This window comes from Oncorhynchus masou, chromosome 21 (genome assembly GCF_036934945.1).
Source record: "Oncorhynchus masou masou isolate Uvic2021 chromosome 21, UVic_Omas_1.1, whole genome shotgun sequence".
In the NCBI taxonomy this organism is placed as follows: Eukaryota; Metazoa; Chordata; class Actinopteri; order Salmoniformes; family Salmonidae; genus Oncorhynchus; species Oncorhynchus masou.
The window spans coordinates 56033751-56057733 of NC_088232.1; the positions used below are offsets into that span (position 1 = coordinate 56033751).

Consider the following 23983-nt stretch of genomic DNA (forward strand, 5'->3'; position numbering starts at 1 on the left):
CATTCTTCAAGATGTTCAAATGTTCATAGACGACCTTCAGGGTCAAATAATAATCACAGTGGTTATAGAGGGAGAAACAGGTCAGCACCTCAGGAGATGTACGTTGGCATTCATAGTCGAGCATTCAGAGGTCGAGACTACAGGTGGGGTAGCGAGTGAGAGAGCGTGAGAGGGCAAGCACCCCTGAGGGACCCCCATGTTGAGGGTCAGCGTGGCAGCTGAGTTGTTGCCTACCTTCACCACCTGGGGGCATCAGGAAGTAAATGATCCAGTTGCAGAGGGAGGTGTTCAGGGTCCTTCATTTAGTGATGAGCTTGGAGGGCATTATGGTGTTGAAAGCTGAGCTGTAGTCAATGAATAGCATTCTCACGTAGGTCTTCCTTTTGTTCAGGTGGAAGAGGGCAGAGTGGCGTGCAATAGCGATGGCATAATCTGTGGACCTGTTGTGGCGGTACTCTAATGGTACCAGCCTTTCAAAGAATTTCATGGCTATGTATGTGAGTGCTATGGGGCGATAGTTTTTCAGACAGGTTAACTTGGCATTTCTGGGCACAAGGACTGTGGTGGTCTGCTTGAAACATGTCGGTATTACAGACTGGGTCAGGGAGAGGTTGAAAATGTCAGTAAAGACGCTTTCCAGCTGGTTACCGCATGATCTGAGTATGCGTCCTGCTAGTCCTGCTGGACCTGTGTCCTTGTGAATGTTAAAACTTGTTATGGCTGCAAGCCCGCTAACGGGATCGATATGACAACAACCAGTGAAAATAGAGGTCGCCAAATTCAAACCACAGAAATCTCATAATTACAATACCTAAAACATACATGTGTCTCATTCCATTTTAAAGCTATTCTCGTTGTTAATCCCACCATTGTGTCCGATTTCAAATATGCTTCTCAGCAAAAGCACGACAAACGATTATGTTAGGTCTCCACCAAACCACAATAAGCACAGTCATTTTCCAGCTAAATATAGCATTCACAAAAGCAGAAATAAAGATAAAATTAATCACTAACCTTGAATTATCTTCATCAGAAGACACTCATAGGACTTCATGTTACACAATACAAGCATGTTTTGTTTGATAAAGTTCATTTTTATATTAAAAAATCTGAGTTTACATTGGCATATTAGATTCACTAGTTCCAAAAACATCAAGTGATTTTGCATAGCCACATTGTTTCAACAGAAATACTCATCAAAAATGTTGATGATAATACAAGTTATACACATGGAATTATAGATATACCTCTCCTTAATGCAACCGCTGTGTCAGATTTTTTTTAAATGTACGGAAAAAGCAACACATGCAATAATCTGAGACGTAGCTCAGAACAGTAGCCAAATTAGCCGCCATGTATTAGTCAACAGAAACCAAAAAATACCTGATAAATTTTTCCTTATGTCACGCCCTGGCCTTAGTTATCTTTGTTTTCTTTATTATTTTGGTTAGGTCAGGGTGTGACATGGGGGATTTATGTGTTTTGTCTGGTCTAGGGTTTTTTGTATGTTTATGGGGCTGTTTCCTTTCTAGGTAGTTTGTAGGTCTATGGTTGCTGAGATTGGTTCTCAATTAGAGGCAGCTGTCTATCGTTGTCTCTGATTGGGAACCATATTTAGGCAGCCATATTATGTGGGTACTTTGTGGGTGGTTATTTTCTGTCTTTGTGTCATTGCACCAGATAGGACTGTTTCAGTTTTCACATTTGTTCTTTTGTATTTTGTAGTGTTCTCATGTATGGTCTTTATTAAACATGTTGAACTCTAAGAATGCTGCATTTTGATCCTCCTCTCCTTTAGCGGAAGAAAACCGTTACAGAATCACCCACCACAACAGGACCAAGCAGCGTGGTAACGGGCAGGAGCAGGAGAGGCAGCGATGTCAGGATTTCTGGACATGGGAGCAGAATCTGGACTATACAACTTGGGAAGAGATAGACAGGTGGGCGGTCGACCCAGGGAGAGTGCCAGAGCCCGCCTGGGATTCGCTGGAGCAGTGCGAGGAGGGTTGGAGAAACGAGCACGGCGGCGCGGTAGGAAGCCCGAGAGGAGTCAGCCCCAAAAATGTCTTGGGGGAAGGCACACAGGGAGTATGGCGAAACCAGGTAGAAGACCTGCGCCAACTTCCTGTGCTTAGCGGAGAGCGAGACGGACTGGGCAGGCACCGTGTTATGCTGTGGAGCGCACAGTGCGGGTGCATAGCCCGGTGCGGTACATTCCAGCTCCTCGTATCGGCCGGGCTAGAGTGGGCATCGAGCCAGGTAAGGTTGGGCAGGCTCGGTGCTCAAGAGCACCAGTGCACCTGCACGTTCGGTCTATCCAGTGCCACCTACACGCACCAGCCATCGGGTGGCAGCCCCCCGCACCAGGCTTCCTGTGCGTGCCCAGAGCCCAGTATTCCCTGTTCCTCCTCCCCGCACTCACCCTGAGGTGCGTGTCCTCGGCCCAGTACCATCAGCGCCGGCACCACGCACCAGGCCTACAGTGTGCCTCATCTGTCCAGAGCTGCTAGAGTCTCCCGCCTGTCCAGAGCTGCTAGAGTCTCCCACCTGTCCAGAGCTGCCAGAGTCTCCCGCCTGTCCAGAGCTGCTAGAGTCTCTCGCCTGTCGAGAGCTGCCAGAGTCTCCCACCTGTCCAGAGCTGCTAGAGTCTCCCACCTGTCCAGAGCTGCTAGAGTCTCTCGCCTGTCGAGAGCTGCCAGAGTCTCCCATCTGTCCAGAGCTGCCATAGTCTCCCGCCTGTCCAGAGCTGCTAGAGTCTCTCGCCTGTCGAGAGCTGCTAGAGTCTCACGCCTGTCCTGAGCCGCCAGAGCCGCCAGTCTGCCAGAAGCAGCCAGAGCCGCCAGTCTGCCAGGAGCAGCCAGAGCCGCCAGTCTGCCAGGAGCAGCCAGAGCCGCCAGTCTGCCAGGAGCAGCCAGAGCCGCCAGTCTGCCAGGAGCAGCCAGAGCCGCCAGTCTGCCAGGAGCCGCCAGAGCCGCCAGTCAGCCAGGATCTGCCAGAGCCGCCATTCAGCCAGGATCTGCCAGAGCTTGTTGGTTGTTGGTTGACTTCTGTCTTTGTGTCATTGCACCAGATAGACTAGAAGAGAGAAGAGGAGGAGCCTGACGAAGGTGACTAGAAGTCAGGAGAGGAGGAGCCTGATGGAGGAGACTAGAAGAGAGGAGAGGAGGAGACTGTTGGAGGAGACTAGAAGACAGCTGAGGAGGAGCCTGATGAAGATGACTAGAAGAGAGGAGAGGAGGAGACTGGTGGAGGAGACTAGAAGAGAGGAGAGCAGGAGACTGATGGAGGAGACTAGAAGAGAGGAGAGGAGGAGACTGATGGAGGAGACTAGAAGAGAGGAGAGGAGGAGTCTGATGGAGGAGACTAGAATAAAGGAGAGGAGGAGACTGATGTAGGATACTAGAATAAAGGAGAGGAGGCTGATGAAGGAGACTAGAATAAAGGAGAGGAGACTGATGGAGGAGACTAGAATAAAGGAGAGGAGGAGTCTGATGGAGGAGACTAGAAGAGAGGAGAGGAGGAGACTGATGGAGGTAACTAGAAGACAGCTGAGGAGGAGCCTGATAGAGGAGACTAGAAGAGAGGATAGGAGGAGACTGATGGAGCAGACTAGAAGAGAGGAGAGGAGGAGAGTGATGGAGGAGACTTGAATAAAGGAGAGGGGGAGCCTGATGGAGTAGACTAGAATAAAGGAGAAGAGTAGACTGATTTAGGAGACTGGAATAAAGGAGAGGAGGAGACTGATGGAGGAGACTAAAATAAAGGAGAGGAGGAGCCTGATGTAGGAGACTAGAATATAGAAGAGGAGACTGATAAAGGAGACTAGAAGACAGGAGAGGAGGCTTATGGAGGAGAATAAAGGAGAGGGGGAGACTGATGAAGGAGACTCAAAGAGAGGAGAGGAGGAGACTGATGAAGGTGACTAGAAGACAGGAGAGGAGGAGCCTGATTTTTATTTTATTTTATTTATTTTTCTTTCACCTTTATTTAGCCAGGTAGGCTAGTTGAGAACAAGTTCTCATTTGCAACTGCGACCTGGCCAAGATTACATTTACATTTAAGTCATTTGGCAGACGCTCTTATCCAGAGCGACTTACAAATTGGTGAATTCACCTTATGACATCCAGTGGAACAGCCACTTTACAATAGTGCATCTAAATCATTTAAGGGGGGGGTGAGAAGGATTACTTATCCTATCCTAGGTATTCCTTGAAGAGGTGGGGTTTCAGGTGTCTCCGGAAGGTGGTGATTGACTCCGCTGTCCTGGCGTCGTGAGGGAGTTTGTTCCACCATTGGGGGGCCAGAGCAGCGAACAGTTTTGACTGGGCTGAGCGGGAACTGTACTTCCTCAGTGGTAGGGAGGCGAGCAGGCCAGAGGTGGATGAACGCAGTGCCCTTTTTTGGGTGTAGGGCCTGATCAGAGCCTGGAGGTACTGCGGTGCCGTTCCCCTCACAGCTCCGTAGGCAAGCACCATGGTCTTGTAGCGGATGCGAGCTTCAACTGGAAGCCAGTGGAGAGAGCGGAGGAGCGGGGTGACGTGCGAGAACTTGGGAAGGTTGAACACCAGACGGGCTGCGGCGTTCTGGATGAGTTGTAGGGGTTTAATGGCACAGGCAGGGAGCCCAGCCAACAGCGAGTTGCAGTAATCCAGACGGGAGATGACAAGTGCCTGGATTAGGACCTGCGCCGCTTCCTGTGTGGAGGAGACTAAGATAAAGCATAGCAGTGTGAACAGACAACACAGAGTTACACATGGAGTAAACAATTAACAAGTCAATAACACAGTAGAAAAAAAGTGGAGTCTATATACATTGTGTGCAAAAGGCATGAGGAGGTAGGCGAATAATTACAATTTTGCAGATTAACACTGGAGTGATAAATGATCAGATGGTCATGTACAGGTAGAGATATTGGTGTGCAAAAGAGCAGAAAAATAAATAAATAAAAACAGTATATGGGGATGAGTTAGGTGAAAATGGGTGGGCTATTTACCAATAGACTATGTACAGCTGCAGCGATTGGTTAGCTGCTCAGATAGCAGATGTTTGAAGTTGGTGAGGGAGATAAAAGTCTCCAACTTCAGCGATTTTTGCAATTCGTTCCAGTCACAGGCAGCAGAGTACTGGAACGAAAGGCGGCCAAATGAGGTGTTGGCTTTAGGGATGATCAGTGAGATACACCTGCTGGAGCGCGTGCTACGGATGGGTGTTGCCATCGTGACCAGTGAACTGAGATAAGGCGGAGCTTTACCTAGCATGGACTTGTAGATGACCTGGAGCCAGTGGGTCTGGCGACGAATATGTAGCGAGGGCCAGCCTACTATAGCATAAAAGTCGCAGTGGTGGGTGGTATAAGGTGCTTTAGTGACAAAACGGATGGCACTGTGGTAAACTGCATCCAGTTTGCTGAGTAGAGTGTTGGAAGCAATTTTGTAGATGACATCGCCGAAGGATGAAGATGGAGGAGTCTAGAAGAGAGGAGAAGAGAGGAGACTGATGGAGGAGCCTAGAAGAGAGGACAGGAGGAGACTGATGGAGGAGACAAGAAGAGAGGAGAGAAGGAGACTGATGGAGGAGACTAGAAGAGAGGAGAGGAGGAGACTGATGGAGGTAACTAGAAGACAGCTGAGGAGGAGCCTGATGGAGTAGACTAGAAGAGAGGAGAGGAGGAGCCTGATGTAGGAGACTAGAATAAAGGAGAGGAGGAGTCTGATGAAGGAGACTAGAAGAAAGGAGGGGTGGCTTATGGAGGAGACTAGAATAAAGGAGAGGAGGAAACTGATGAAGGAGACTGGAATTAAGGAGAGGAGGAGACTGATGGAGGAGACTCGAAGAGAGGAGAGGAGGAGCCTGATGGAGGAGACTCGAAGAGAGGAGAGGAGGAGCCTGATGGAGGAGACTAGAATAAAGGAGAGGAGGAGACTGATGTAGGAGACTCGAAGACAGGAGAGGAGCAGCATGAAGGTGACTAGAAGACAGGTGAGGAGGAGCCTGGTGGAGGAGTCTAGAATAAAGCAGAGAGGAGTCTGATTTAGGAGACTAGAATAAAGGAGAGGAGGAGACTGATGGAGGAGACTAGAATAAAGGAGAGGAGGAGCTTGATGGAGGAGAATAGAATAAAGGAGAGGAGGAGACTGATGACGGAGGCTAGAAGACAGGAGAGTAGGAGCCTGATGTAGGAGACTAGAAGAGAGGAGAGGAGGAGACGGATGAAGGTGACGAGAAGACAGGTGAGGAGGAGCCTGGTGGAGGAGACTAGAAGATACGAGAGGAGGAGCCTGGTGGAGGAGACTAGAATAAAGGAGAGGAGGAGACAGATATAGGAGACTCGAAGACAGGAGAGGAGCAGCATGAAGGTGACTAGAAGACAGGTGAGGAGGAGCCTGGTGGAGGAGTCTAGAATAAAGGAGAGGAGACTGATGAAGGAGACTAGAAGACAGGAGAGGAGACTGATGGAGGAGACTAGAATAAAGGAGCGAAGGAGACTGGTGAAGGAGACTAGAAGACAGGAGAGGAGACTGATGGAGGAGACTAGAATAAAGAAGCGAAGGAGACTGGTGAAGGAGACTAAAAGAGAGGAGAAGACCGATGGAGGAGACTAGAAGAGAGGACGAGACTGATGGAGGAGACGAGAATAAAGGAAAGGAGGAGACTGATGAAGGAGCCTAGAAGAGAGGAGTGATGGAGGACACTAGAAGAGTGGAGGAGACTGATGGAGGAGACTAGAATAAAGGAGAGGAGGAGACTGATGGACACTAGAAGAGAGGAGGAGACTGATGGAAGAGAATAGAAGACAGGAGGAGACTAGAAGAGTGGAGGAGACTGATGGAGGAGACTAGAATAAAGGAGAGGATGAGACTGATGGACACAAGAAGAGAGGAGGAGACTGATGGAGGAAACTAGAAGAGAGGAGGAGACTTATGAAGGAGACGAGAAGAGTGGAGGAGAATGATGGAGGAGGCTAGAAGAGTGGAGGAGACTGATGGAGGAGTCTAGAAGAGAGGAGGAGACTGATGGAGGAGACTAGAAGAGTGGAGGAGACTGATGGAGGAGACTAGAAGAGAGGAGGAGTCTGATGGAGGAGACTACAAGAGAGGAGACCGATGGACGAGACTAGAATAAAGGAGAGTGGGAGTATGATGGAGGAGCCTAGAAGAGAGGAGGAGCCTGACGGAGGAGACTAGATTAAAGGAGTGGAGGAGGCTGATGGAGGAGACTAGAAGAGAGGAGGAGGCTGATGGAGGAGACTGGAAGAGAGGAGGACCTGAAGGAGGAGACGAGAAGAGAGGAGGAGACTGATGGAGGAGACTAGAAGAGTGGAGGAGACTGATGGGGGAGACTAGAAGAGAGGAGGAGACTGATGGAGGAGACTAGAAGAGAGGAGGAAACTGATGAAGGAGACTAGAAGAGAGGAGGAGCATCATGGAGGAGACTAGAAGAGAGGAGGAGTCTGATGGAGGAGACTAGAATAAAAAGGAGGAGGAGGCTGATGGAGGAGACTAGAAGAGAGGAGGAGACTGATGGAGGAGCCTAGAAGAGAGGAGGAGACTGTCGAAGGAGGCGAGAAGAGAGGATGAGCCTGATGGAGGAGACTTTAAGAGAGGAGAAGACTGATGGAGGAGACTAGAAGACTGGAGGAGACTGATGGAGGAGACTAGAAAAGTGGAGGAGACTGATGGAGGAGACTAGAAGAGAGGAGGAGACTGATGGAGGAGACTAGAATAAAGGAGAGGAGGAGCTTGATGGAGGAGACTAGAATAAAGGAGAGGAGGAGACTGATGGAGGAGACTAGAAGAGAGGACGAGACTGATGGAGGAGACTAGAAGAGTGGAGGAGACTGATTGAGGTGACTAGAAGAGAGGAGGAGACTGATGGAGGATACTAGAAGAGAGGAGGAGACTAATGAAGGAGACTAGAAGAGTGGAGGAGACTGATGGAGGAGACTAGATGAAAGGAGAGGAAGAGACTGATGGAGGAGACTAGAAGAGAGGACGAGACAGATGGAGGAGACTAGAAGAGAGGAGGAGCCTGCTGGAGGAGAATAGAAGACAGGAGAGGAGGAGACTGATGGAGGACTCTAGAAGAGAGGAGGAGACTGATGAAGGAGCCTAGAAGAGTGAAGAAGACTGATGGAGGAGACTAGAATAAAGGAGAGGATGAGACTGGTTGAGGATACTAGAAGAGAGAAGGAGGCTGATGGAGGAGACTAGAAGACAGGAGAGGAGGAGACTGATGGAGGACTCTAGAAGAGAGGAGGAGACTGATGAAGGAGCCTAGAAGAGTGAAGGAGGAGACTGATGGAGGAGACTAGAATAAAGGAGAGGATGAGACTGGTTGAGGATACTAGAAGAGAGAAGGAGGCTGATGGAGGAGACTAGAAGAGAGGAGAGGAGTAGTCTGATGGAGGAGACTGGAAGAGAGGAGGAGACTGATGGAGGAGACTAGAAGAGACGCGAAGACTGATGAAGGAGACTAGAAGAGTGGAGGAAAACTGATAAAGGAGTCTAGAATAAAGGAGAGGAGGAGACTGATGGAGGAGACTAGAAAAGAGGACAAGACTGATGGAGGAGATTAGAAGAGAGGAGGAGACTGATGGAGGAGACTAGAAGAGAGGAGGAGACTGATGAAGGAGACTAGAAGAGAGGAGGAGGAGACTGATGGAGGAGACTAGAATAGAGGAGGAGACTGATGAAGGAGACTAGAAGAGTGGAGGAGACTGATGGAGGAGACGAGTTGCACATCAGCTGTATTTACAAGATGAATTACATTGTTTAAAAAAAGAAAAGTGGTAAAGCGATAAGTGGCAGAAGAATCCAAACACATTATTTCAGCCAAGGCTAGCGGGAAGCTAGCCCCCATTTCCTGTGCCTAGTTTCGTAAACCAACTAGGTTCGTAATTTAACCATTTTATAAATATTAACAAATGGTATACAAGTTTGATATTAAGGCACATGAAAGTTCACATGTACAACATCATTGATGCACTTACTGATGAAGCCAGTGACTGATGTGGTGGACTCCTCAATGCCATCGCAAGACTCCCCAAACATATTCCAGTTTGTGCTAGCATAACAGTCCTGTAGCTTAGCATCTGCATCATCTGACCACTTTTTTTATTGACAGAGTCACTGTTACTTCCTGCTTTAGTTTTTGATTTTAAGCAGGAATCAGGAGGATAGAATTATGGTCAGATTTGCCAAATGGAGGGCGAGAGAGAGCTTTCTATGTGTCTTAATCGTAGATCGTCCATTTTGTTTTCCAATGATTGCACGTTGGCCAATGTTATGGAGGATAGTGGTGGTTTACCCACTCGTATGAGAGTTCTTACAAGTCACCCCGTCCTCCACCCACTATTTTCCATCTTTTCTTCACGCAGATGACGGGGATTTGGGCCTTGTCTTGACAAAGCAGTATATTCTTTGCGTCAGACTCAGTAAAGAAAGCATCTTCATCTAGTTTGATGTGACTAATCGCTGTTCTGATGGCCAGAAGCTCTTTTCGGTCATAAGAGACTGTAGCTGCGATATTATGTACAAAATAAGTTACAAACAAAGCAAAAAAACAAACCAAATAGCGGTGTTGGTGAGGGGCCAGTAAAACAAAAGCCATCCCTTCCGGCGCCATTATTATAGGTACAACCATTTTTCCATGATGGCTTAGCAGTCAGACGTCTTTGTCCTGTCGTGTTCCTTGTATATATCTTTTGACATCTTTTTCTTCGCAAATCTTTTTTAAATATTTTCCTAAACCTCAACTTCTAAATACTCTCCTACCACCCGCCTCATCCAATGTAGCGTGGATCTGCTTTTGTAAAAGTATTTCTATTTACTTTGGATCTGGAATCCCTCAACTGAAGCTAGCCAGCTAACTAGCTAACTACCTACCAGCTATCAGTTAGCAAACCATTGCTAACGGTTATCAGCTAACCTTTCGCCCAGAAAGCTCTTGCCAGTTCGAACAACGTGACTCAAATCAGAGCATAAGATACCTATTTCTCTCCATATCCCCGGATTCCTACCGCAAACTCAGAACATTTTCATCTGGATCTTCGCAACTAGCTAACCGCAATCCCAGGTGACCACTCCTGGCTAGCGTTTCCATCTCGGAGCAAGCACCAATTAGCCTGCTCTGTACCATCACTCATTCATATATCCTTATGTACATATTCTTTATCCCCTTACACTGTGTATAAGACAGTAGTTTAGGAATTGTTAGTTAGATTACTTGTTGGTTATTACTGCATTGTCGGAACTAGAAGCACAAGCATTTCGCTACACTCGCATTAACATCTGCTAACCATGTGTATGTGACAAATAAAATTTGATTTGATTTGATTTAGCCTGAACCTAGCCTGGCTAGGGCTCCTGGGCTACCACTGAAGCCCACTCCTGGGCTACAATATCCGGACATCCTTCTACTGCCGGTACGGGGCACAGAACCCCGCCAATCCTCAATGACTGGAATACCAACATAATCTGCCCAAGGAATCCAACAGGCCCCTCAGGCGCCTATTCTGTTGACTGCGGCCTGCTAGCTACCTTAAGCTACTTGGAACCCTACTAATCCAACACTGGTCAATCGACGTCACCACACAAAGAGGCAAAAAACAGACTTACCCCCATCGTGACGTCCCCCGAAGGCTAACTTGCCTGCCCCGGTCTGCTATCTGCTAGCTTGCATGCCCCAAGTCTGCTACCCGCTAGCCCCTGCTAACTGCTTGCTTGCTAACCCGGTCTGTTAACTACTTGCTTGCCAGCCCCGGTCTGCTAACTGCTAGCTTGTTTTGCCCCGGCCTACTAACTGTTAGCGTGTTAGCATCGGCCTGCTAACTGTCTGGATCGCCGTGTCCCCAGTCAGTCCAACCACTCACTGGACCCATATGTTCACTTGGCTATGCATGACTCTCTCTAATATCAATATGCCTCATCCATTACTGTCCTGGTTAGTGATTACTGTCTTATTTCACTGTAGAGCCTCTAGCCCTGCTCAATATTAACCAACCATGTTGTCCCACCTCCTACTAATGCGATGACATCACCCGGTTTAAACGTCTCTAGAGACTATATCTCTCTCATCATTACTCAATGCCTAGGTTTACCTCCAATGTACTCACATCCTACCTTAACTTTGTCTGTACACTATGCCTTGAATCTATGCCATCGTGCCCAGAAATCTGCTCCTTTTACTCTCTGTTCCGAACATGCTAGGCGGCCAGTTCATATAGCAGTTAGCCGTACACTTATCCTACTTCTCCTCTGTTCCTCTGGTGATGTAGAGGTTAATCCAGGTCCTGCAGTGCCTAGCTCCACTCCTACTCCCCAGGTGCTCACATTTGTTGACTTCTTTAACCGTAAAAACCTTGCTTCGTTGCATGTTAACATTAGAAGCCTACTCCTTAAGTTTGTTTTACTCACTGCTTTAGCCAACCCGGATGTCTTAGCCGTGTCTGAATCCTGGCTAAGGAAAACCACCAAAAACCCCCAAATCTCCATCGCTATCTATAACATTGTCCGCCAAGATGGAACGGCCAAAGGGGGCGGTGTTGCAATCTACTGCAAAAATAGCCTGCAGAGTTCTGTATTATTATCCAAGTCTGTTGCTAAACAATTCGAGCTTCTACTTCTAAAAATGCACCTTTCCAGAAACAAGTCTCTCACTGTTGCCGCTTGCTATAGACCTCCCTCTGTCCCCAGCTGTGCACTCGATACCATATGTGAATTCATTGCCCCCCACCTATCTTCTGAGCTCGTGCTACTAGGTGACCTAAACTGGGACATGCTTAGTTAACACCACGGCCATCCTACAATCCAAGCTTGATGCCCTCAATCTCACACAAATTATCAATGAACCTACCAGGTACAACTCCCAATCTGTAAACATGGTCACCGTCATAGATGTCATCCTAACTAACTCGCCCTCCAAATACGCCTCTGCTGTTTTCAATCAAGATCTCAGCGATCACTGCTTCATTGCCTGCATCCGTAATGGGTCTGCTGTCAAATAACTACCCCAGATCACCGTCAAACGCTCCCTAAAACACTTCTGCGAGCAGGCCTTTCTAACGGACCTGGCCAGGGTATCCCGGAATGACATTGACCTCATGCCGTAAGTAGATGATGCCTGGCTATTCTTTAAAAGTGCCTTCCTCACCATCTCAAATAAGCATGCCCCATTCATTAAAAAAAAAAACCTAGGAATAGATACAGTCCTTGGTTCACGCCAGACCTGTCTGCCCTTGACCAGCACAAAAACATCTGCATTAGGGTTCTGCATTAGCATCGAATAGCCCCCGTGATATGCAACCTTTCAGGGAAGTTAGGAACCAATATACACAGGCAGTTAGGAAAGCTAAGGCTAGCTTTTTCAAAGAGAAATTTGCATCCTGTAATACTAACTCAAAACGTTATGGGACACTGTAAAGTCCATGGAGAATAAGAGCGCCTCCTCCAAGCTGCCCACTGCTCTGATGCTAGGAAACACTGTCACCACCGATAAATCCACTATAATTGAGAATTTCAACAAGCAATTCTCTACGGCTGGCCAATGCTTTCCACCTGGCTACCCCTACACCGGTCAACTGCCCGGCACCCTCCACAGCAACCTGCGAAAACCCCACCGTTTCTCCCTTAACCAAATCCAGATAGCTGATGTTCTGAACGAGCTGCAAAATCTGGACCCCTACAAATCAGCCGGGCTAAACAATCTGGACCTTCTCTTTCTAAAATGATCTGCCAAAATTGTTGCAACCCCTATTTCTAGCCTGTTTAACCGTTCTTTCGTATTGTCTGAGATTCCCAAAGATTGCAAAGCTGCCCCGGTCATCCCCCTCTTCAAAGGGGGTGACACTCTAGCCCCAAACTGCTACAGACCTATATATATCCTACCCTGTCTTTCTAAGGTCTTCGAAAGCCAAGTTAACAAACAGATTATCGACCATTTCGAATCCCACCGTACCTTCTCCGCTATACAATCTGGTTTCAGAGCTGGTCATGGGTGCACCTCAGCCAACCTCAAGTTCCTAAAGGACATCATAACCGCCATCAATAAGAGACATTACTATGCAGCCGTATTCATCGACCTGGCCAAGGCTTTCGACTCAGTCAATCACCACATTCTTATTGGCAAACTCGACAGCCTTGGTTTCTCAAATGACTGTCTCGCCTGGTTTACCAACTACTTCTCTGATAGAGTTCAGTGTGTCAAATCGGAGGGCATGTTGTCCAGACCTCTTGCAGTCTCTATGGGGGTGCCACAGGGTTCAATCTTCGGGACGACTCTCTTCTCTGTATTCATCAATGATGTTGCTCTTGCTGCTGGTGATTCTATTATCCACCTCTACGCTGACGACACCATTCTGTATACTTCTGGCCCCTCTTTGAACACTGTGTTAACTAACCTCCAGACGAGCTTCAATGCCATACATCTCTCCCTCCGTGGCCTCCAACTGCTCTTAAACGCAAGTAAAACTAAATGCATGCTATTCAACCGACCACTGCCCGCACCTGCTCGCCCGTCCAGCATCACTACTCTGGACGGCTCTGACTTAAAATACGTGGACAACTACAAATACCTAGGTGTCTGGTTAGACTGTAAACTGTCCTTCCAGACTCACATTACGCATCTCCAATCCAAAATTAAATCTAGAATTGGCTTCCTATATCGCATCAAAGCATCCTTCACTCATGCTGACAAACATACCCTCGTGAAACTGACCATCCTACCGATCCTCGACTTCGGTGATGTCATCTATAAAATAGCCTCCAACACTCTACTCAACAAACTGGATGCAGTCTATCACAGTGCCATCCATTTTGTCAGCAAAGCCCCATACACTACCCACCATTGCAACCTGTACGCTCTCGTTGGTTGGCCCTCGCTTCATACTCGTCGCCAAACCCACTGGCTACAGGTTATCTACAAGTCTCTGCTAGGTAAAGCCCCGCCTTATCTCAGCTCACTGGTCACCATAACAGTACCCACTCGTAGCACACGCTCTGCAGGTATATCTCACTGGTCTCCTTCAAAGCCAATTCCTCTTTTGGTTGTCTTTCCTTCCAGTTCTCTGCTGCCAATGACTGGAACAAACTGCAAAACTCTCTGAAGCTGGAGACTCATATCTCCCTCACTAGCTTTAAGCACCAGTTGTCAGAGCAGCTCACAGATCACTGCATCTGTACATAGCCCATCTGTAAACTGCCCATCTATCTAACTACCTCATCCCCATACTGTATTTATTTATCTTGCTCCTTTGCACCCCAGTATCTCTACTTGCACATTCATCCTCTGCACATCCACCATTCCAGTGTTTAATTGCTATATTGTAATTACTTCGCCACCATGGCCTATTTATTTCCTTAACTTACCTCATTTGCACTCACTGTATATAGACTTTTTGTTTTCTTTTGTTCTACTGTATTATTGACTATGTTCTGTTTATTCCATGTGTAACTCTGTGTTGTTGTATGTGTCGAATTGCTATGCTTTATCTTGGCCAGGTCGCAGTTGCAAATGCAAACTTGTAGCCTACCTGGTTAAATAAAGGTGAAATAAAAAACAAAACAAAAACATAATGTATGCATGGTTTTAATTCTGCTTGCACATGTCACAAAATATTTGAACTTTTCACAGTATATTTGCCCAAAACATGTAAGATTGAAACATTTACCCAAAACTACAATGACTTCATTGATTCATGTGTATGGTTTATTGGGGTGATTTTTACATAAGGAATGATTATATGTTTCATAAAGTTGTATAAAATAATTAATATTGTTTTACTATGTTACTAAGCCATGGTCCTATGAGGCCTTGTCAAAATTAGTGCACCACATATGGAATATATTTGGGACACAACATTCTTCTATTGGTCCCATCTATCCACTGGCTGTAGTGGGAGATGGGGGTGTATAAACCAGGCTTCTATTGGTCTTGTCTATCCACTGGCTGTAGTGGGAGATGGGGGTGTATAAGCCAGGCTTCTATTGGTCCCGTCTATCCACTGGCTGTAGTGGGAGATGGTGGTGTATAAGCCAGGCTTCTATTGGTCCCGTCTATCCACTGGCTGTAGTGGGAGATGGGGGTGTATAAGCCAGGCTTCTATTGGTCCCGTCTATCCACTGGCTGTAGTGGGAGATGGTGGTGTATAAACCAGGCTTCTATTGGTCCCGTCTATCCACTGGCTGTAGTGGGAGATGGTGGTGTATAAACCAGGCTTCTATTGGTCTTGTCTATCCACTGGCTGTAGTGGGAGATGGTGGTGTATAAACCAGGCTTCTATTGAGTCATGGTCTTGTCTATCCACTGGCGGTAGTGGGAGATGGTGGTGTATAAACCAGGCTTCTATTGAGTCATGGTCCTGTCTATCCACTGGCTGTAGTGGGAGATGGTGGTGTATAAACCAGGCTTCTATTGGTCTTGTCTATCAATTGGCTGTAGTGGGAGATGGTGGTGTATAAACCAGGCTTCTATTGGTCTTGTCTATCCACTGGCTGTAGTGGGAGATGGGGGTGTATAAGCCAGGCTTCTATTGGTCTTGTCTATCAATTGGCTGTAGTGGGAGATGGTGGTGTATAAACCAGGCTTCTATTGGTCTTGTCTATCCACTGGCTGTAGTGGGAGATGGGGGTGTATAAGCCAGGCTTCTATTGGTCTTGTCTATCAATTGGCTGTAGTGGGAGATGGTGGTGTATAAACCAGGCTTCTATTGGTCTTGTCTATCCACTGGCTGTGGTGGGAGATGGGGTTGTATAAGCCAGGCTTCTATTGGTCTTGTCTATCCACTGGCTGTAGTGGGAGATGGTGGTGTATAAACCAGGCTTCTATTGAGTCATGGTCTTGTCTATCCACTGGCTGTAGTGGGAGATGGTGGTGTATAAACCAGGCTTCTATTGAGTCATGGTCTTGTCTATCCACTGGCTGTAGTGGGAGATGGGGGTGTATAAGCCAGGCTTCTATTGGTCTTGTCTATCCACTGGCTGTAGTGGGAGATGGTGGTGTATAAACCAGGCTTCTATTGAGTCATGGTCCTGTCTATCCACTGGCTGTAGTGGGAGATGGTGGTGTATAAACCAGGCTTCTATTGGTCTTGTCTATCCACTGGCTGTAGTGGGAGATGGGGGTGTATAAGCCAGGCTTCTATTGGTCTTGTCTATCCACTGGCTGTAGTGGGAGATGGTGGTGTATAAACCAGGCTTCTATTGAGTCTGGCTGTAGTGGGAGATGGTCCAGGCTTCTATTGTCTATCCACTGGCTGTAGTGGGAGATGGTGGTGTATAAACCAGGCTTCTATTGAGTCATGGTCTTGTCTATCCACTGGCTGTAGTGGGAGATGGTGGTGTATAAACCAGGCTTCTTGCTGGATCCACACTTCTTCCCTCCATTTGAAGTGATCCCAACTGCTACACCATTATACAGGAGAGGACCTCCAGAATCACCCTGCGGGATCACACACACACACACACACACACACACACACATTTAATATGTAGGTTCCTCAGACATCTGAAGGTTATTTCTGTCATTACTCATATATTTAATTGAACCCTTATTTTACGATTTACGTCCACTTAGAACACATTCTCATTTACAGCATTGACCTGATAAATAGTTACAGGGGAGAGGAGGGGGAATGAATGAGCCAATTCTAAATGAAAGTAGAAAATGTTGAGGGATATTGGTTATTTCTGTCTATCTATACATCATCAGGAATTTATCAATGGAAGATTTAGACATATTTATTTAAATGGAGGATCTAGACATATTAATGTCAATGGAGGATTTATTCAAATTAATTTAAACAGAAGATTTACACTCATTAATGTAATTGCGAAGATGTAGAGATATTAATGTTGATGTAAAATGTAGACATATTAATATAAATTGAAGCTGTTGACATATTTATGTAAATGGAAGATGCACACAAATTATTGAAAAAAAGCGAAATAGACCTATTCATGTAAATGGTAGATTTAGACATATTAATGTAAATAGTCGATTTTGACATGTTAACTTAACGTGAAGATGTGGACATATTTATGTAAAAAGGAAGATGTAGACATTAATTTAAATGGAAGATGTAGACATATTCACGTAATGGAAGATTCATACATGTTTTGTCATTTGATGATGAAGAGATATTAATGTCAATGGAGGATGTAGAATATGGAGGTATGTCTACAACAATGGAGGATGTAGACTATGGAGGTGTGTCTACAATGGAGGATGTAGACTATGGAGGTGTGTCTACAATGGAGGATGTAGACTATGAAGGTTTGTCTACAATGGAGGATGTAGACTATGAAGGTTTGTCTACAATCGAGGATGTAGACTATGAAGGTGTGTCTACAATGGAGGATGTAGACTATGGAGGTGTGTCTACAATGGAGGATGTAGACTATGGAGGTGTGTCTACAATGGAGGATGTAGACTATGGAGGTGTGTCTACAATGGAGGATGTAGACTATGGAGGTGTGTCTACAATGGAGGATGTAGACATGTTGTTGTAAATGGAAGATATAGAAATGTTCATGGAAATGTAGACATATTAATGTAAATAGGTGTAGACATATTAATGTAAATAGAAGATGTGGACATATTAATGTAAATAGATGTAGACATATTAATTTAAATAGATGTAGACATATTAATGTAAATAGATGTAGACATATTAATGTAAATAGATGTAGACATATTAATGTAAATAGAAGATGTAGACATATTAATGTAAATAGATGTAGACATATTAATGTAAATAGAAGATGTAGACATATTAATGTAAATAGAAGATGTAGACATATTAATGTAAATAGATGTAGACATATTAATGTAAATAGAAGATGTAGACATATTAATGTAAATAGATGTAGACATATTAATGTAAATAGATGTAGACATATTCATGTAAATAGAAGATGTAGACATATTAATGTAAATAGATGTAGACATATTCATATATCCCATTTATCCCATTTAGCAGACGCTTTTGTCCAAAGCGACTTACAAGTCGGCTGGGGCCACTACTTTTACATATGGGTGGTCCCAGCGGGAATCGAACCCACGACGCTTGGCGTTGCAAGCGCCATGCTCTACCGACTGAGCCACACAGAAGAAGATGTAGACATATTAATGTAAATAGGTGTAGACATATTAATGTAAATAGAAGATGTGGACATATTAATGTAAATAGATGTAGACATATTAATTTAAATAGATGTAGACATATTAATGTAAATAGATGTAGACATATTAATGTAAATAGATGTAGACATATTAATGTAAATAGAAGATGTAGACATATTAATGTAAATAGATGTAGACATATTAATGTAAATAGAAGATGTAGACATATTAATGTAAATAGAAGATGTAGACATATTAATGTAAATAGATGTAGACATATTAATGTAAATAGAAGATGTAGACATATTAATGTAAATAGATGTAGACATATTAATGTAAATAGATGTAGACATATTCATGTAAATAGAAGATGTAGACATATTAATGTAAATAGATGTAGACATATTCATATATCCCATTTATCCCATTTAGCAGACGCTTTTGTCCAAAGCGACTTACAAGTCGGCTGGGGCCACTACTTTTACATATGGGTGGTCCCAGCGGGAATCGAACCCACGACGCTTGGCGTTGCAAGCGCCATGCTCTACCGACTGAGCCACACAGAAGAAGATGTAGACATATTAATGTAAATAGGTGTAGACATATTAATGTAAATAGAAGATGTAGACATATTAATGTAAATAGATGTAGACATATTAATATAAATAGAAGATGTAGACATATTAATTTATTTATTTCTCTCTCTCTCGGAGGAGGACCTGAGCCCTAGGACCATGCCTCAGGACTACCTGACATGATGACTCCTTGTTGTCCCCAGTCCACCTGGCCGTGCTGCTGCTCCAGTTTCAACTGTTCTGCATGCGCATATGGAACCCTGACCTATTCACTGTGATTACTATTATTTGACCCTGCTGGTCATTTATGAACAGTTGAACATTTTGGCCATGCTCTGTTATAATCTCCACCCCACGTAGCCAGAAGAGGACTGGCCACCCCTCAGAGCCTGGTTCCTCTCTAGGTTTCTTCCTAGGTTTTGGCCTTTCTAGGGAGTTTTTCCTAGCCACCGTGCTTCTACACCTGCATTGCTTGCTGTTTGGGGTTTTTGGCTGGGTTTCTGTACAGCACTTTGATATATCATCTAATGTAAGAAGGGCTATATAAATACATTTGATTTGATTTGACATATGAATATAAATGGCAGATGTAGACATGTAAAAGTGAATGAACATGTAGACATATTCATTTAAATGGAGGATGTAGACAATATTGAAGATCTGGTGGACTTATTTTTTTATAGTCTACATTATGTTACAGATCATTTTGTGATAGACTTACATCACAGGTGTCACTCTGTTTGCTGGCCGCACACAGCATGTTTTTGGTGAACTTCCTGCCATAGTAGTCACTGCGGCCGCATCGAACACGGTTCATCACAGCGATGACCAGTTCCTGTAGCTTGTCAGGACGTGACCCCAGGTTGTTCAGTGACCCCCACCCCGCCGTGTTGACCTCCTGTTCCGTGGTGGGGTCAGCCCCATCGTCACTCTGGAACTTCAGGGACTTTACTGCATCACTGGCAATGATTGGCCGGTCCAGCTGCCAATCACAGAGTAGATTTCTTGCTCAGAGGCAAGACCATGTGTAGAGTATGTCCCAACTGGCACCCTACTTCCTACATAGTGCACTACTTCTGACCAAAAAAGGAGTCAAAGTGGTCAAAGGTAGTGCACAATGACCGTAATAGAATGCCAAAATGGAGGCAAACCATAAGGGTGTCTTCAAACCATATACATAAACTGTTGAACTTGGGTTGAATTGACCTGACAGTTAAAGGGGACTGACACAGAGGAGAGAGAGAGAGAAGACTGGTGTGTGACTTACCTTGACCAAAGCAATGTCATTATCATAGTTTGAGACGCTGAAATCAGGGTGACTGAACACTTGAACAATGTCAAAAGTTTGTTTAGAATCCTCCGGTTCGCTCAGAGAGTGAGCTCCTAGGACCACCTTCCTCCCTTCTGACCTGTCAATCAAAACAAACAGCACAAACAAAGACCAGTTACAACAACATAATGATGATGACGACAACACATGCTGTTCTGAGCAGTGAATCATTTCATCATCATCATCATCATCATCATCATCTTCACAAACAAGTTAAATATGTCGCCAAATTAATAATGTGCTGCAAAATGTAGTTAATATAATTTATGCATCAGTTTGAGTGGACAATCTGAGCATCATTTTACTTTCCAATTGTCTATTTACTGTAATTGTGCATATACAGTGAACTCGTACTACTGTAAAATGTTCCTATAATACCGCTACGGTAGAAACATGAGAACCTACACTACAGGAGAACTCACCCAGAGAGAAAGCAGTGTGCGGCGCTCATCACCCACTGATCGGCCACCAGAAACCCTCCGCACTCATGTTTCATCCTGCCACCGTCGGCGACCTGCAGTGAGGCCATGTACGGACGGGAGTGGGCCTCCGCCTCTCGTCCACCGGTGATAGCATCACCTGAACATACGCCGCAGATAGAGAATCATAAATGTGGATCTAAACATGACGATAGGTGCATAATATCTTTGATCTGATAGCGTTTTAGGAGCAGGCTTTTCTGTCCATAGAACATCAGAACAGAAATGGGCCTAAGGGTTCATCTAAAAAGTATAATGGTAATTCATAGGCAACCAATTCATTCAAATACATTTAAAAGAGTTTGCACACAGATTTTGTTTGTTCGGCTTTGGAAATGTCATGCCAATAAACACCTGAAAGCAAGCGGTGTAGGTCATAATTTCTAATTGAGAAAAGCCAGTATTGTAGAAGAATGAACTTACTGCATAAAAAGACAGCCAGCAGAGCAGCAGTCAGGAACAGCTGTCTCTCACAGCCCATTGTGTCAGTCTGTCTGGTTAGAGTGTCTCTCAGAGCAGAGAACACACAGTATTATTCTGAAAGCAGAAAGGGAGGAAATATATAAATCAGCCAAGTTGGCGCAGAGAGGCGAGGGGAGGACCTGCCTCCAACATTCCCACAACTCCAACAGGAAAAACAGGAAGGGAGATTGTCAGTGTGGTGCCAGGAAAACAACCTCTGCCTCATCGTCAGCAAAACAATGGAGCTGATCGTGGACAACAGGAAACAGAGGGCCGAGCACAGACCTTAAGACTGAACATCTTCGACTCCCAGGCCTTAAGACTGAACATCTTCTACCCCAAGCCTTAAGACTGAATATCTTCTACTCCCAGGCCTTAAGACTGAACATCTTCAACTCCCAGGCCTTAAGACTGAACATCTTCAACTCCCAGGCCTTAAGACTGAACATCTTCGACTCCCAGGCCTTAAGACTGAATATCTTCTACTCCCAGGCCTTAACACTGAACATCTTCTACTCCCAGGCCTTAAGACTGAACATCTTCTACTCCCAGGCCTTAAGACTGAACATCTTCTACTCCCAGGCCTTAAGACTGAATATCTTCTACTCCCAGGCCTTAAGACTGAACATCTTCTACCCCAGGCCTTAAGACTGAACATCTTCTACTCCCAAGCCTTAAGACTGCTAAACAACTCATCAAATGGTTACCTGGACTACCTACATTGACCCTTATTTGCACTCACTGTACCCCTACTTACATGTACATATAAACCTCAATTACCTGGAACCCCTGCACCTCCATTCAGTACTAGTTCTCCCTGTATATAGCCATGTTATTATCTGGTACTCACAGTATATAGCCTTATTATTACCTGGTATTCCCTGTATATAGCCTTATTATTACCTGGTAATCCCTGTATATAGCCATGTTATTACCTGGTACTCCCTGTATATAACCAAGTTATTACCTGGTACTCCCTGTATATAGTCATGTTATTACCTGGTACTCCCTGTATATAGCCATGTTATTGTCTGGTACTCGCTGTATATAACCATGTTATTACCTGGTACTCCCTGTATATAACCTTATTATTACCTGGTAATCCCTGTATATAGCCATGTTATTACCTGGTAATCCCTGTATATAGCCATGTTATTACCTGGTACTCCCTGTATATAACCATGTTATTACCTGGTACTCTCTGTATATAACCATGTTATTACCTGGTACTCCCTGTATATAACCATGTTATTAACTCGTACTCCCTGTATATAGTCATGTAATTACCTGGTACTCCCAGTATATAACCATGTTATTACCTGGTACTCCCTGTATATAGCCATGTTATTACCTGGTACTCCCTGTATATAGCCATGTTATTATCTGGTACTCCATGTATATAACCATGTTATTACCTGGTACTCCCTGTATATAACCATGTTATTACCTGGTACTCTCTGTATATAACCATGTTATTACCTGGTACTCCCTGTATATAACCATGTTATTAACTCGTACTCCCTGTATATAACCATGTTATTACCTGGTACTCCCTGTATATAACCATGTCATTACCTGGTACTCCCTGTATATAACCATGCCATTAACTGGTACTCCCTGTATATAACCATGTTATTACCTGGTACTCCCTGTATTTAACCATGTTATTACCTGGTACTCCCTGTATTTAACCATGTTATTACCTGGTACTCCCTGTATATAACCATGTTATTACCTGGTACTCCCTGTATATAACCATGTTATTACCTGGTACCCCTGCACCTCCACACAGTACTGGTACTCCCTGTATATAACCATGTTATTACCTGGTACTCCCTGTATATAACCATGTTATTTCCTGGTACTCCCTGTATATAACCATGTTATTACCTGGTACCCCTGCACCTCCACACAGTACTGGTACTCCCTGTATATAGCCATGTTGTTACCTGATACTCCCTGTATATAACCATGTTATTACCTGGTACTCCCTGTATATAACCATGTTATTACCTGGTACTTCCTGTATATAACCATGTTATTACCTGGTACTCCCTGTATATAACCATGTTATTACCTGGTACCCCTGCACCTCCACACAGTACTGGTACTCTCTGTATGTAACCATGTTATTACCTGGTACTCCCTGTATATAGTCATGTTACTCCCTGGTACTCCCTGTATATAACCATGTTATTACCTGGTACTCCCTGTATATAACCATGTTATTAACTGGTACTCCCTGTATATAACCATGTCATTACCTGGTACTCCCTGTATATAACCATGTTATTACCTGGTACTCCCTTTATATTACCATGTTATTACCTGGTACTCCCTGAATATAACCATGTTATTACCTGGTACTCCCTGTATATAGTCATGTTATTACCTGGTACTCCCTGTATATAACCATGTTATTACCTGGTACTCCCTGTATATAACCATGTCATTACCTGGTACTCCCTGTATATAACCATGTTATTACCTGGTACTCCCTGTATATAACCATGTTATTACCTGGTACTCCCTGTATATAACCATGTTATTACCTGGTACTCCCTGTATTTAACCATGTTATTACCTGGTACTCCCTGTATATAACCATGTTATAACCTGGTACTCCCTGTATATAACCATGTTATTACCTGCTACTCCCTGTATATAACCATGTCATTTTTACTCGTAAGTCACTTAAGTGACTTATTTTACTTGTAAGTCATTTCAACACTGCATTTTTGGAAAAGGTGGTACATCTAGCATGGGGTAGTTTGGTTCCTGGTGAAAAGGTGGTACATCTAGCATGGGGTAGTTTGGTTCCTGGTGAAAAGGTGGTACATCTAGCATGGGGTAGTTTGGTTCATGGTGAAAAGGTGGTACATCTCGCATGGGGTAGTTTGGTTCATGGTGAAAAGTGGTACAGCATGGGGTAGTTTGGTTCATGGTTAAAAGGTGGTACATCTAACATGGGGTAGTTTGGTTAATGGTGAAAAGGTGGTACATCTAGCATGGGGTAGTTT

The 23983-nt window shown here is 44.8% G+C and overlaps 1 protein-coding gene across 1 annotated transcript; it reads right to left on the reverse strand.

Moving 5' to 3' along the window:
- Positions 1-16276: 16276 nt before the first annotated feature.
- cfd (complement factor D (adipsin)) lies at positions 16277-21041 on the reverse strand. The gene is made up of 5 exons (XM_064928823.1): positions 20925-21041; positions 20445-20601; positions 19960-20101; positions 19414-19674; positions 16277-16434 (listed from the first exon to the last, which is right to left on the reverse strand). The coding sequence occupies exons 1-5, from the start codon at positions 20980-20982 to the stop codon at positions 16285-16287; spliced, it is 768 nt and encodes a 255-aa protein (XP_064784895.1). The 5' UTR covers positions 20983-21041; the 3' UTR covers positions 16277-16284.
- Positions 21042-23983: the final 2942 nt, after the last annotated feature.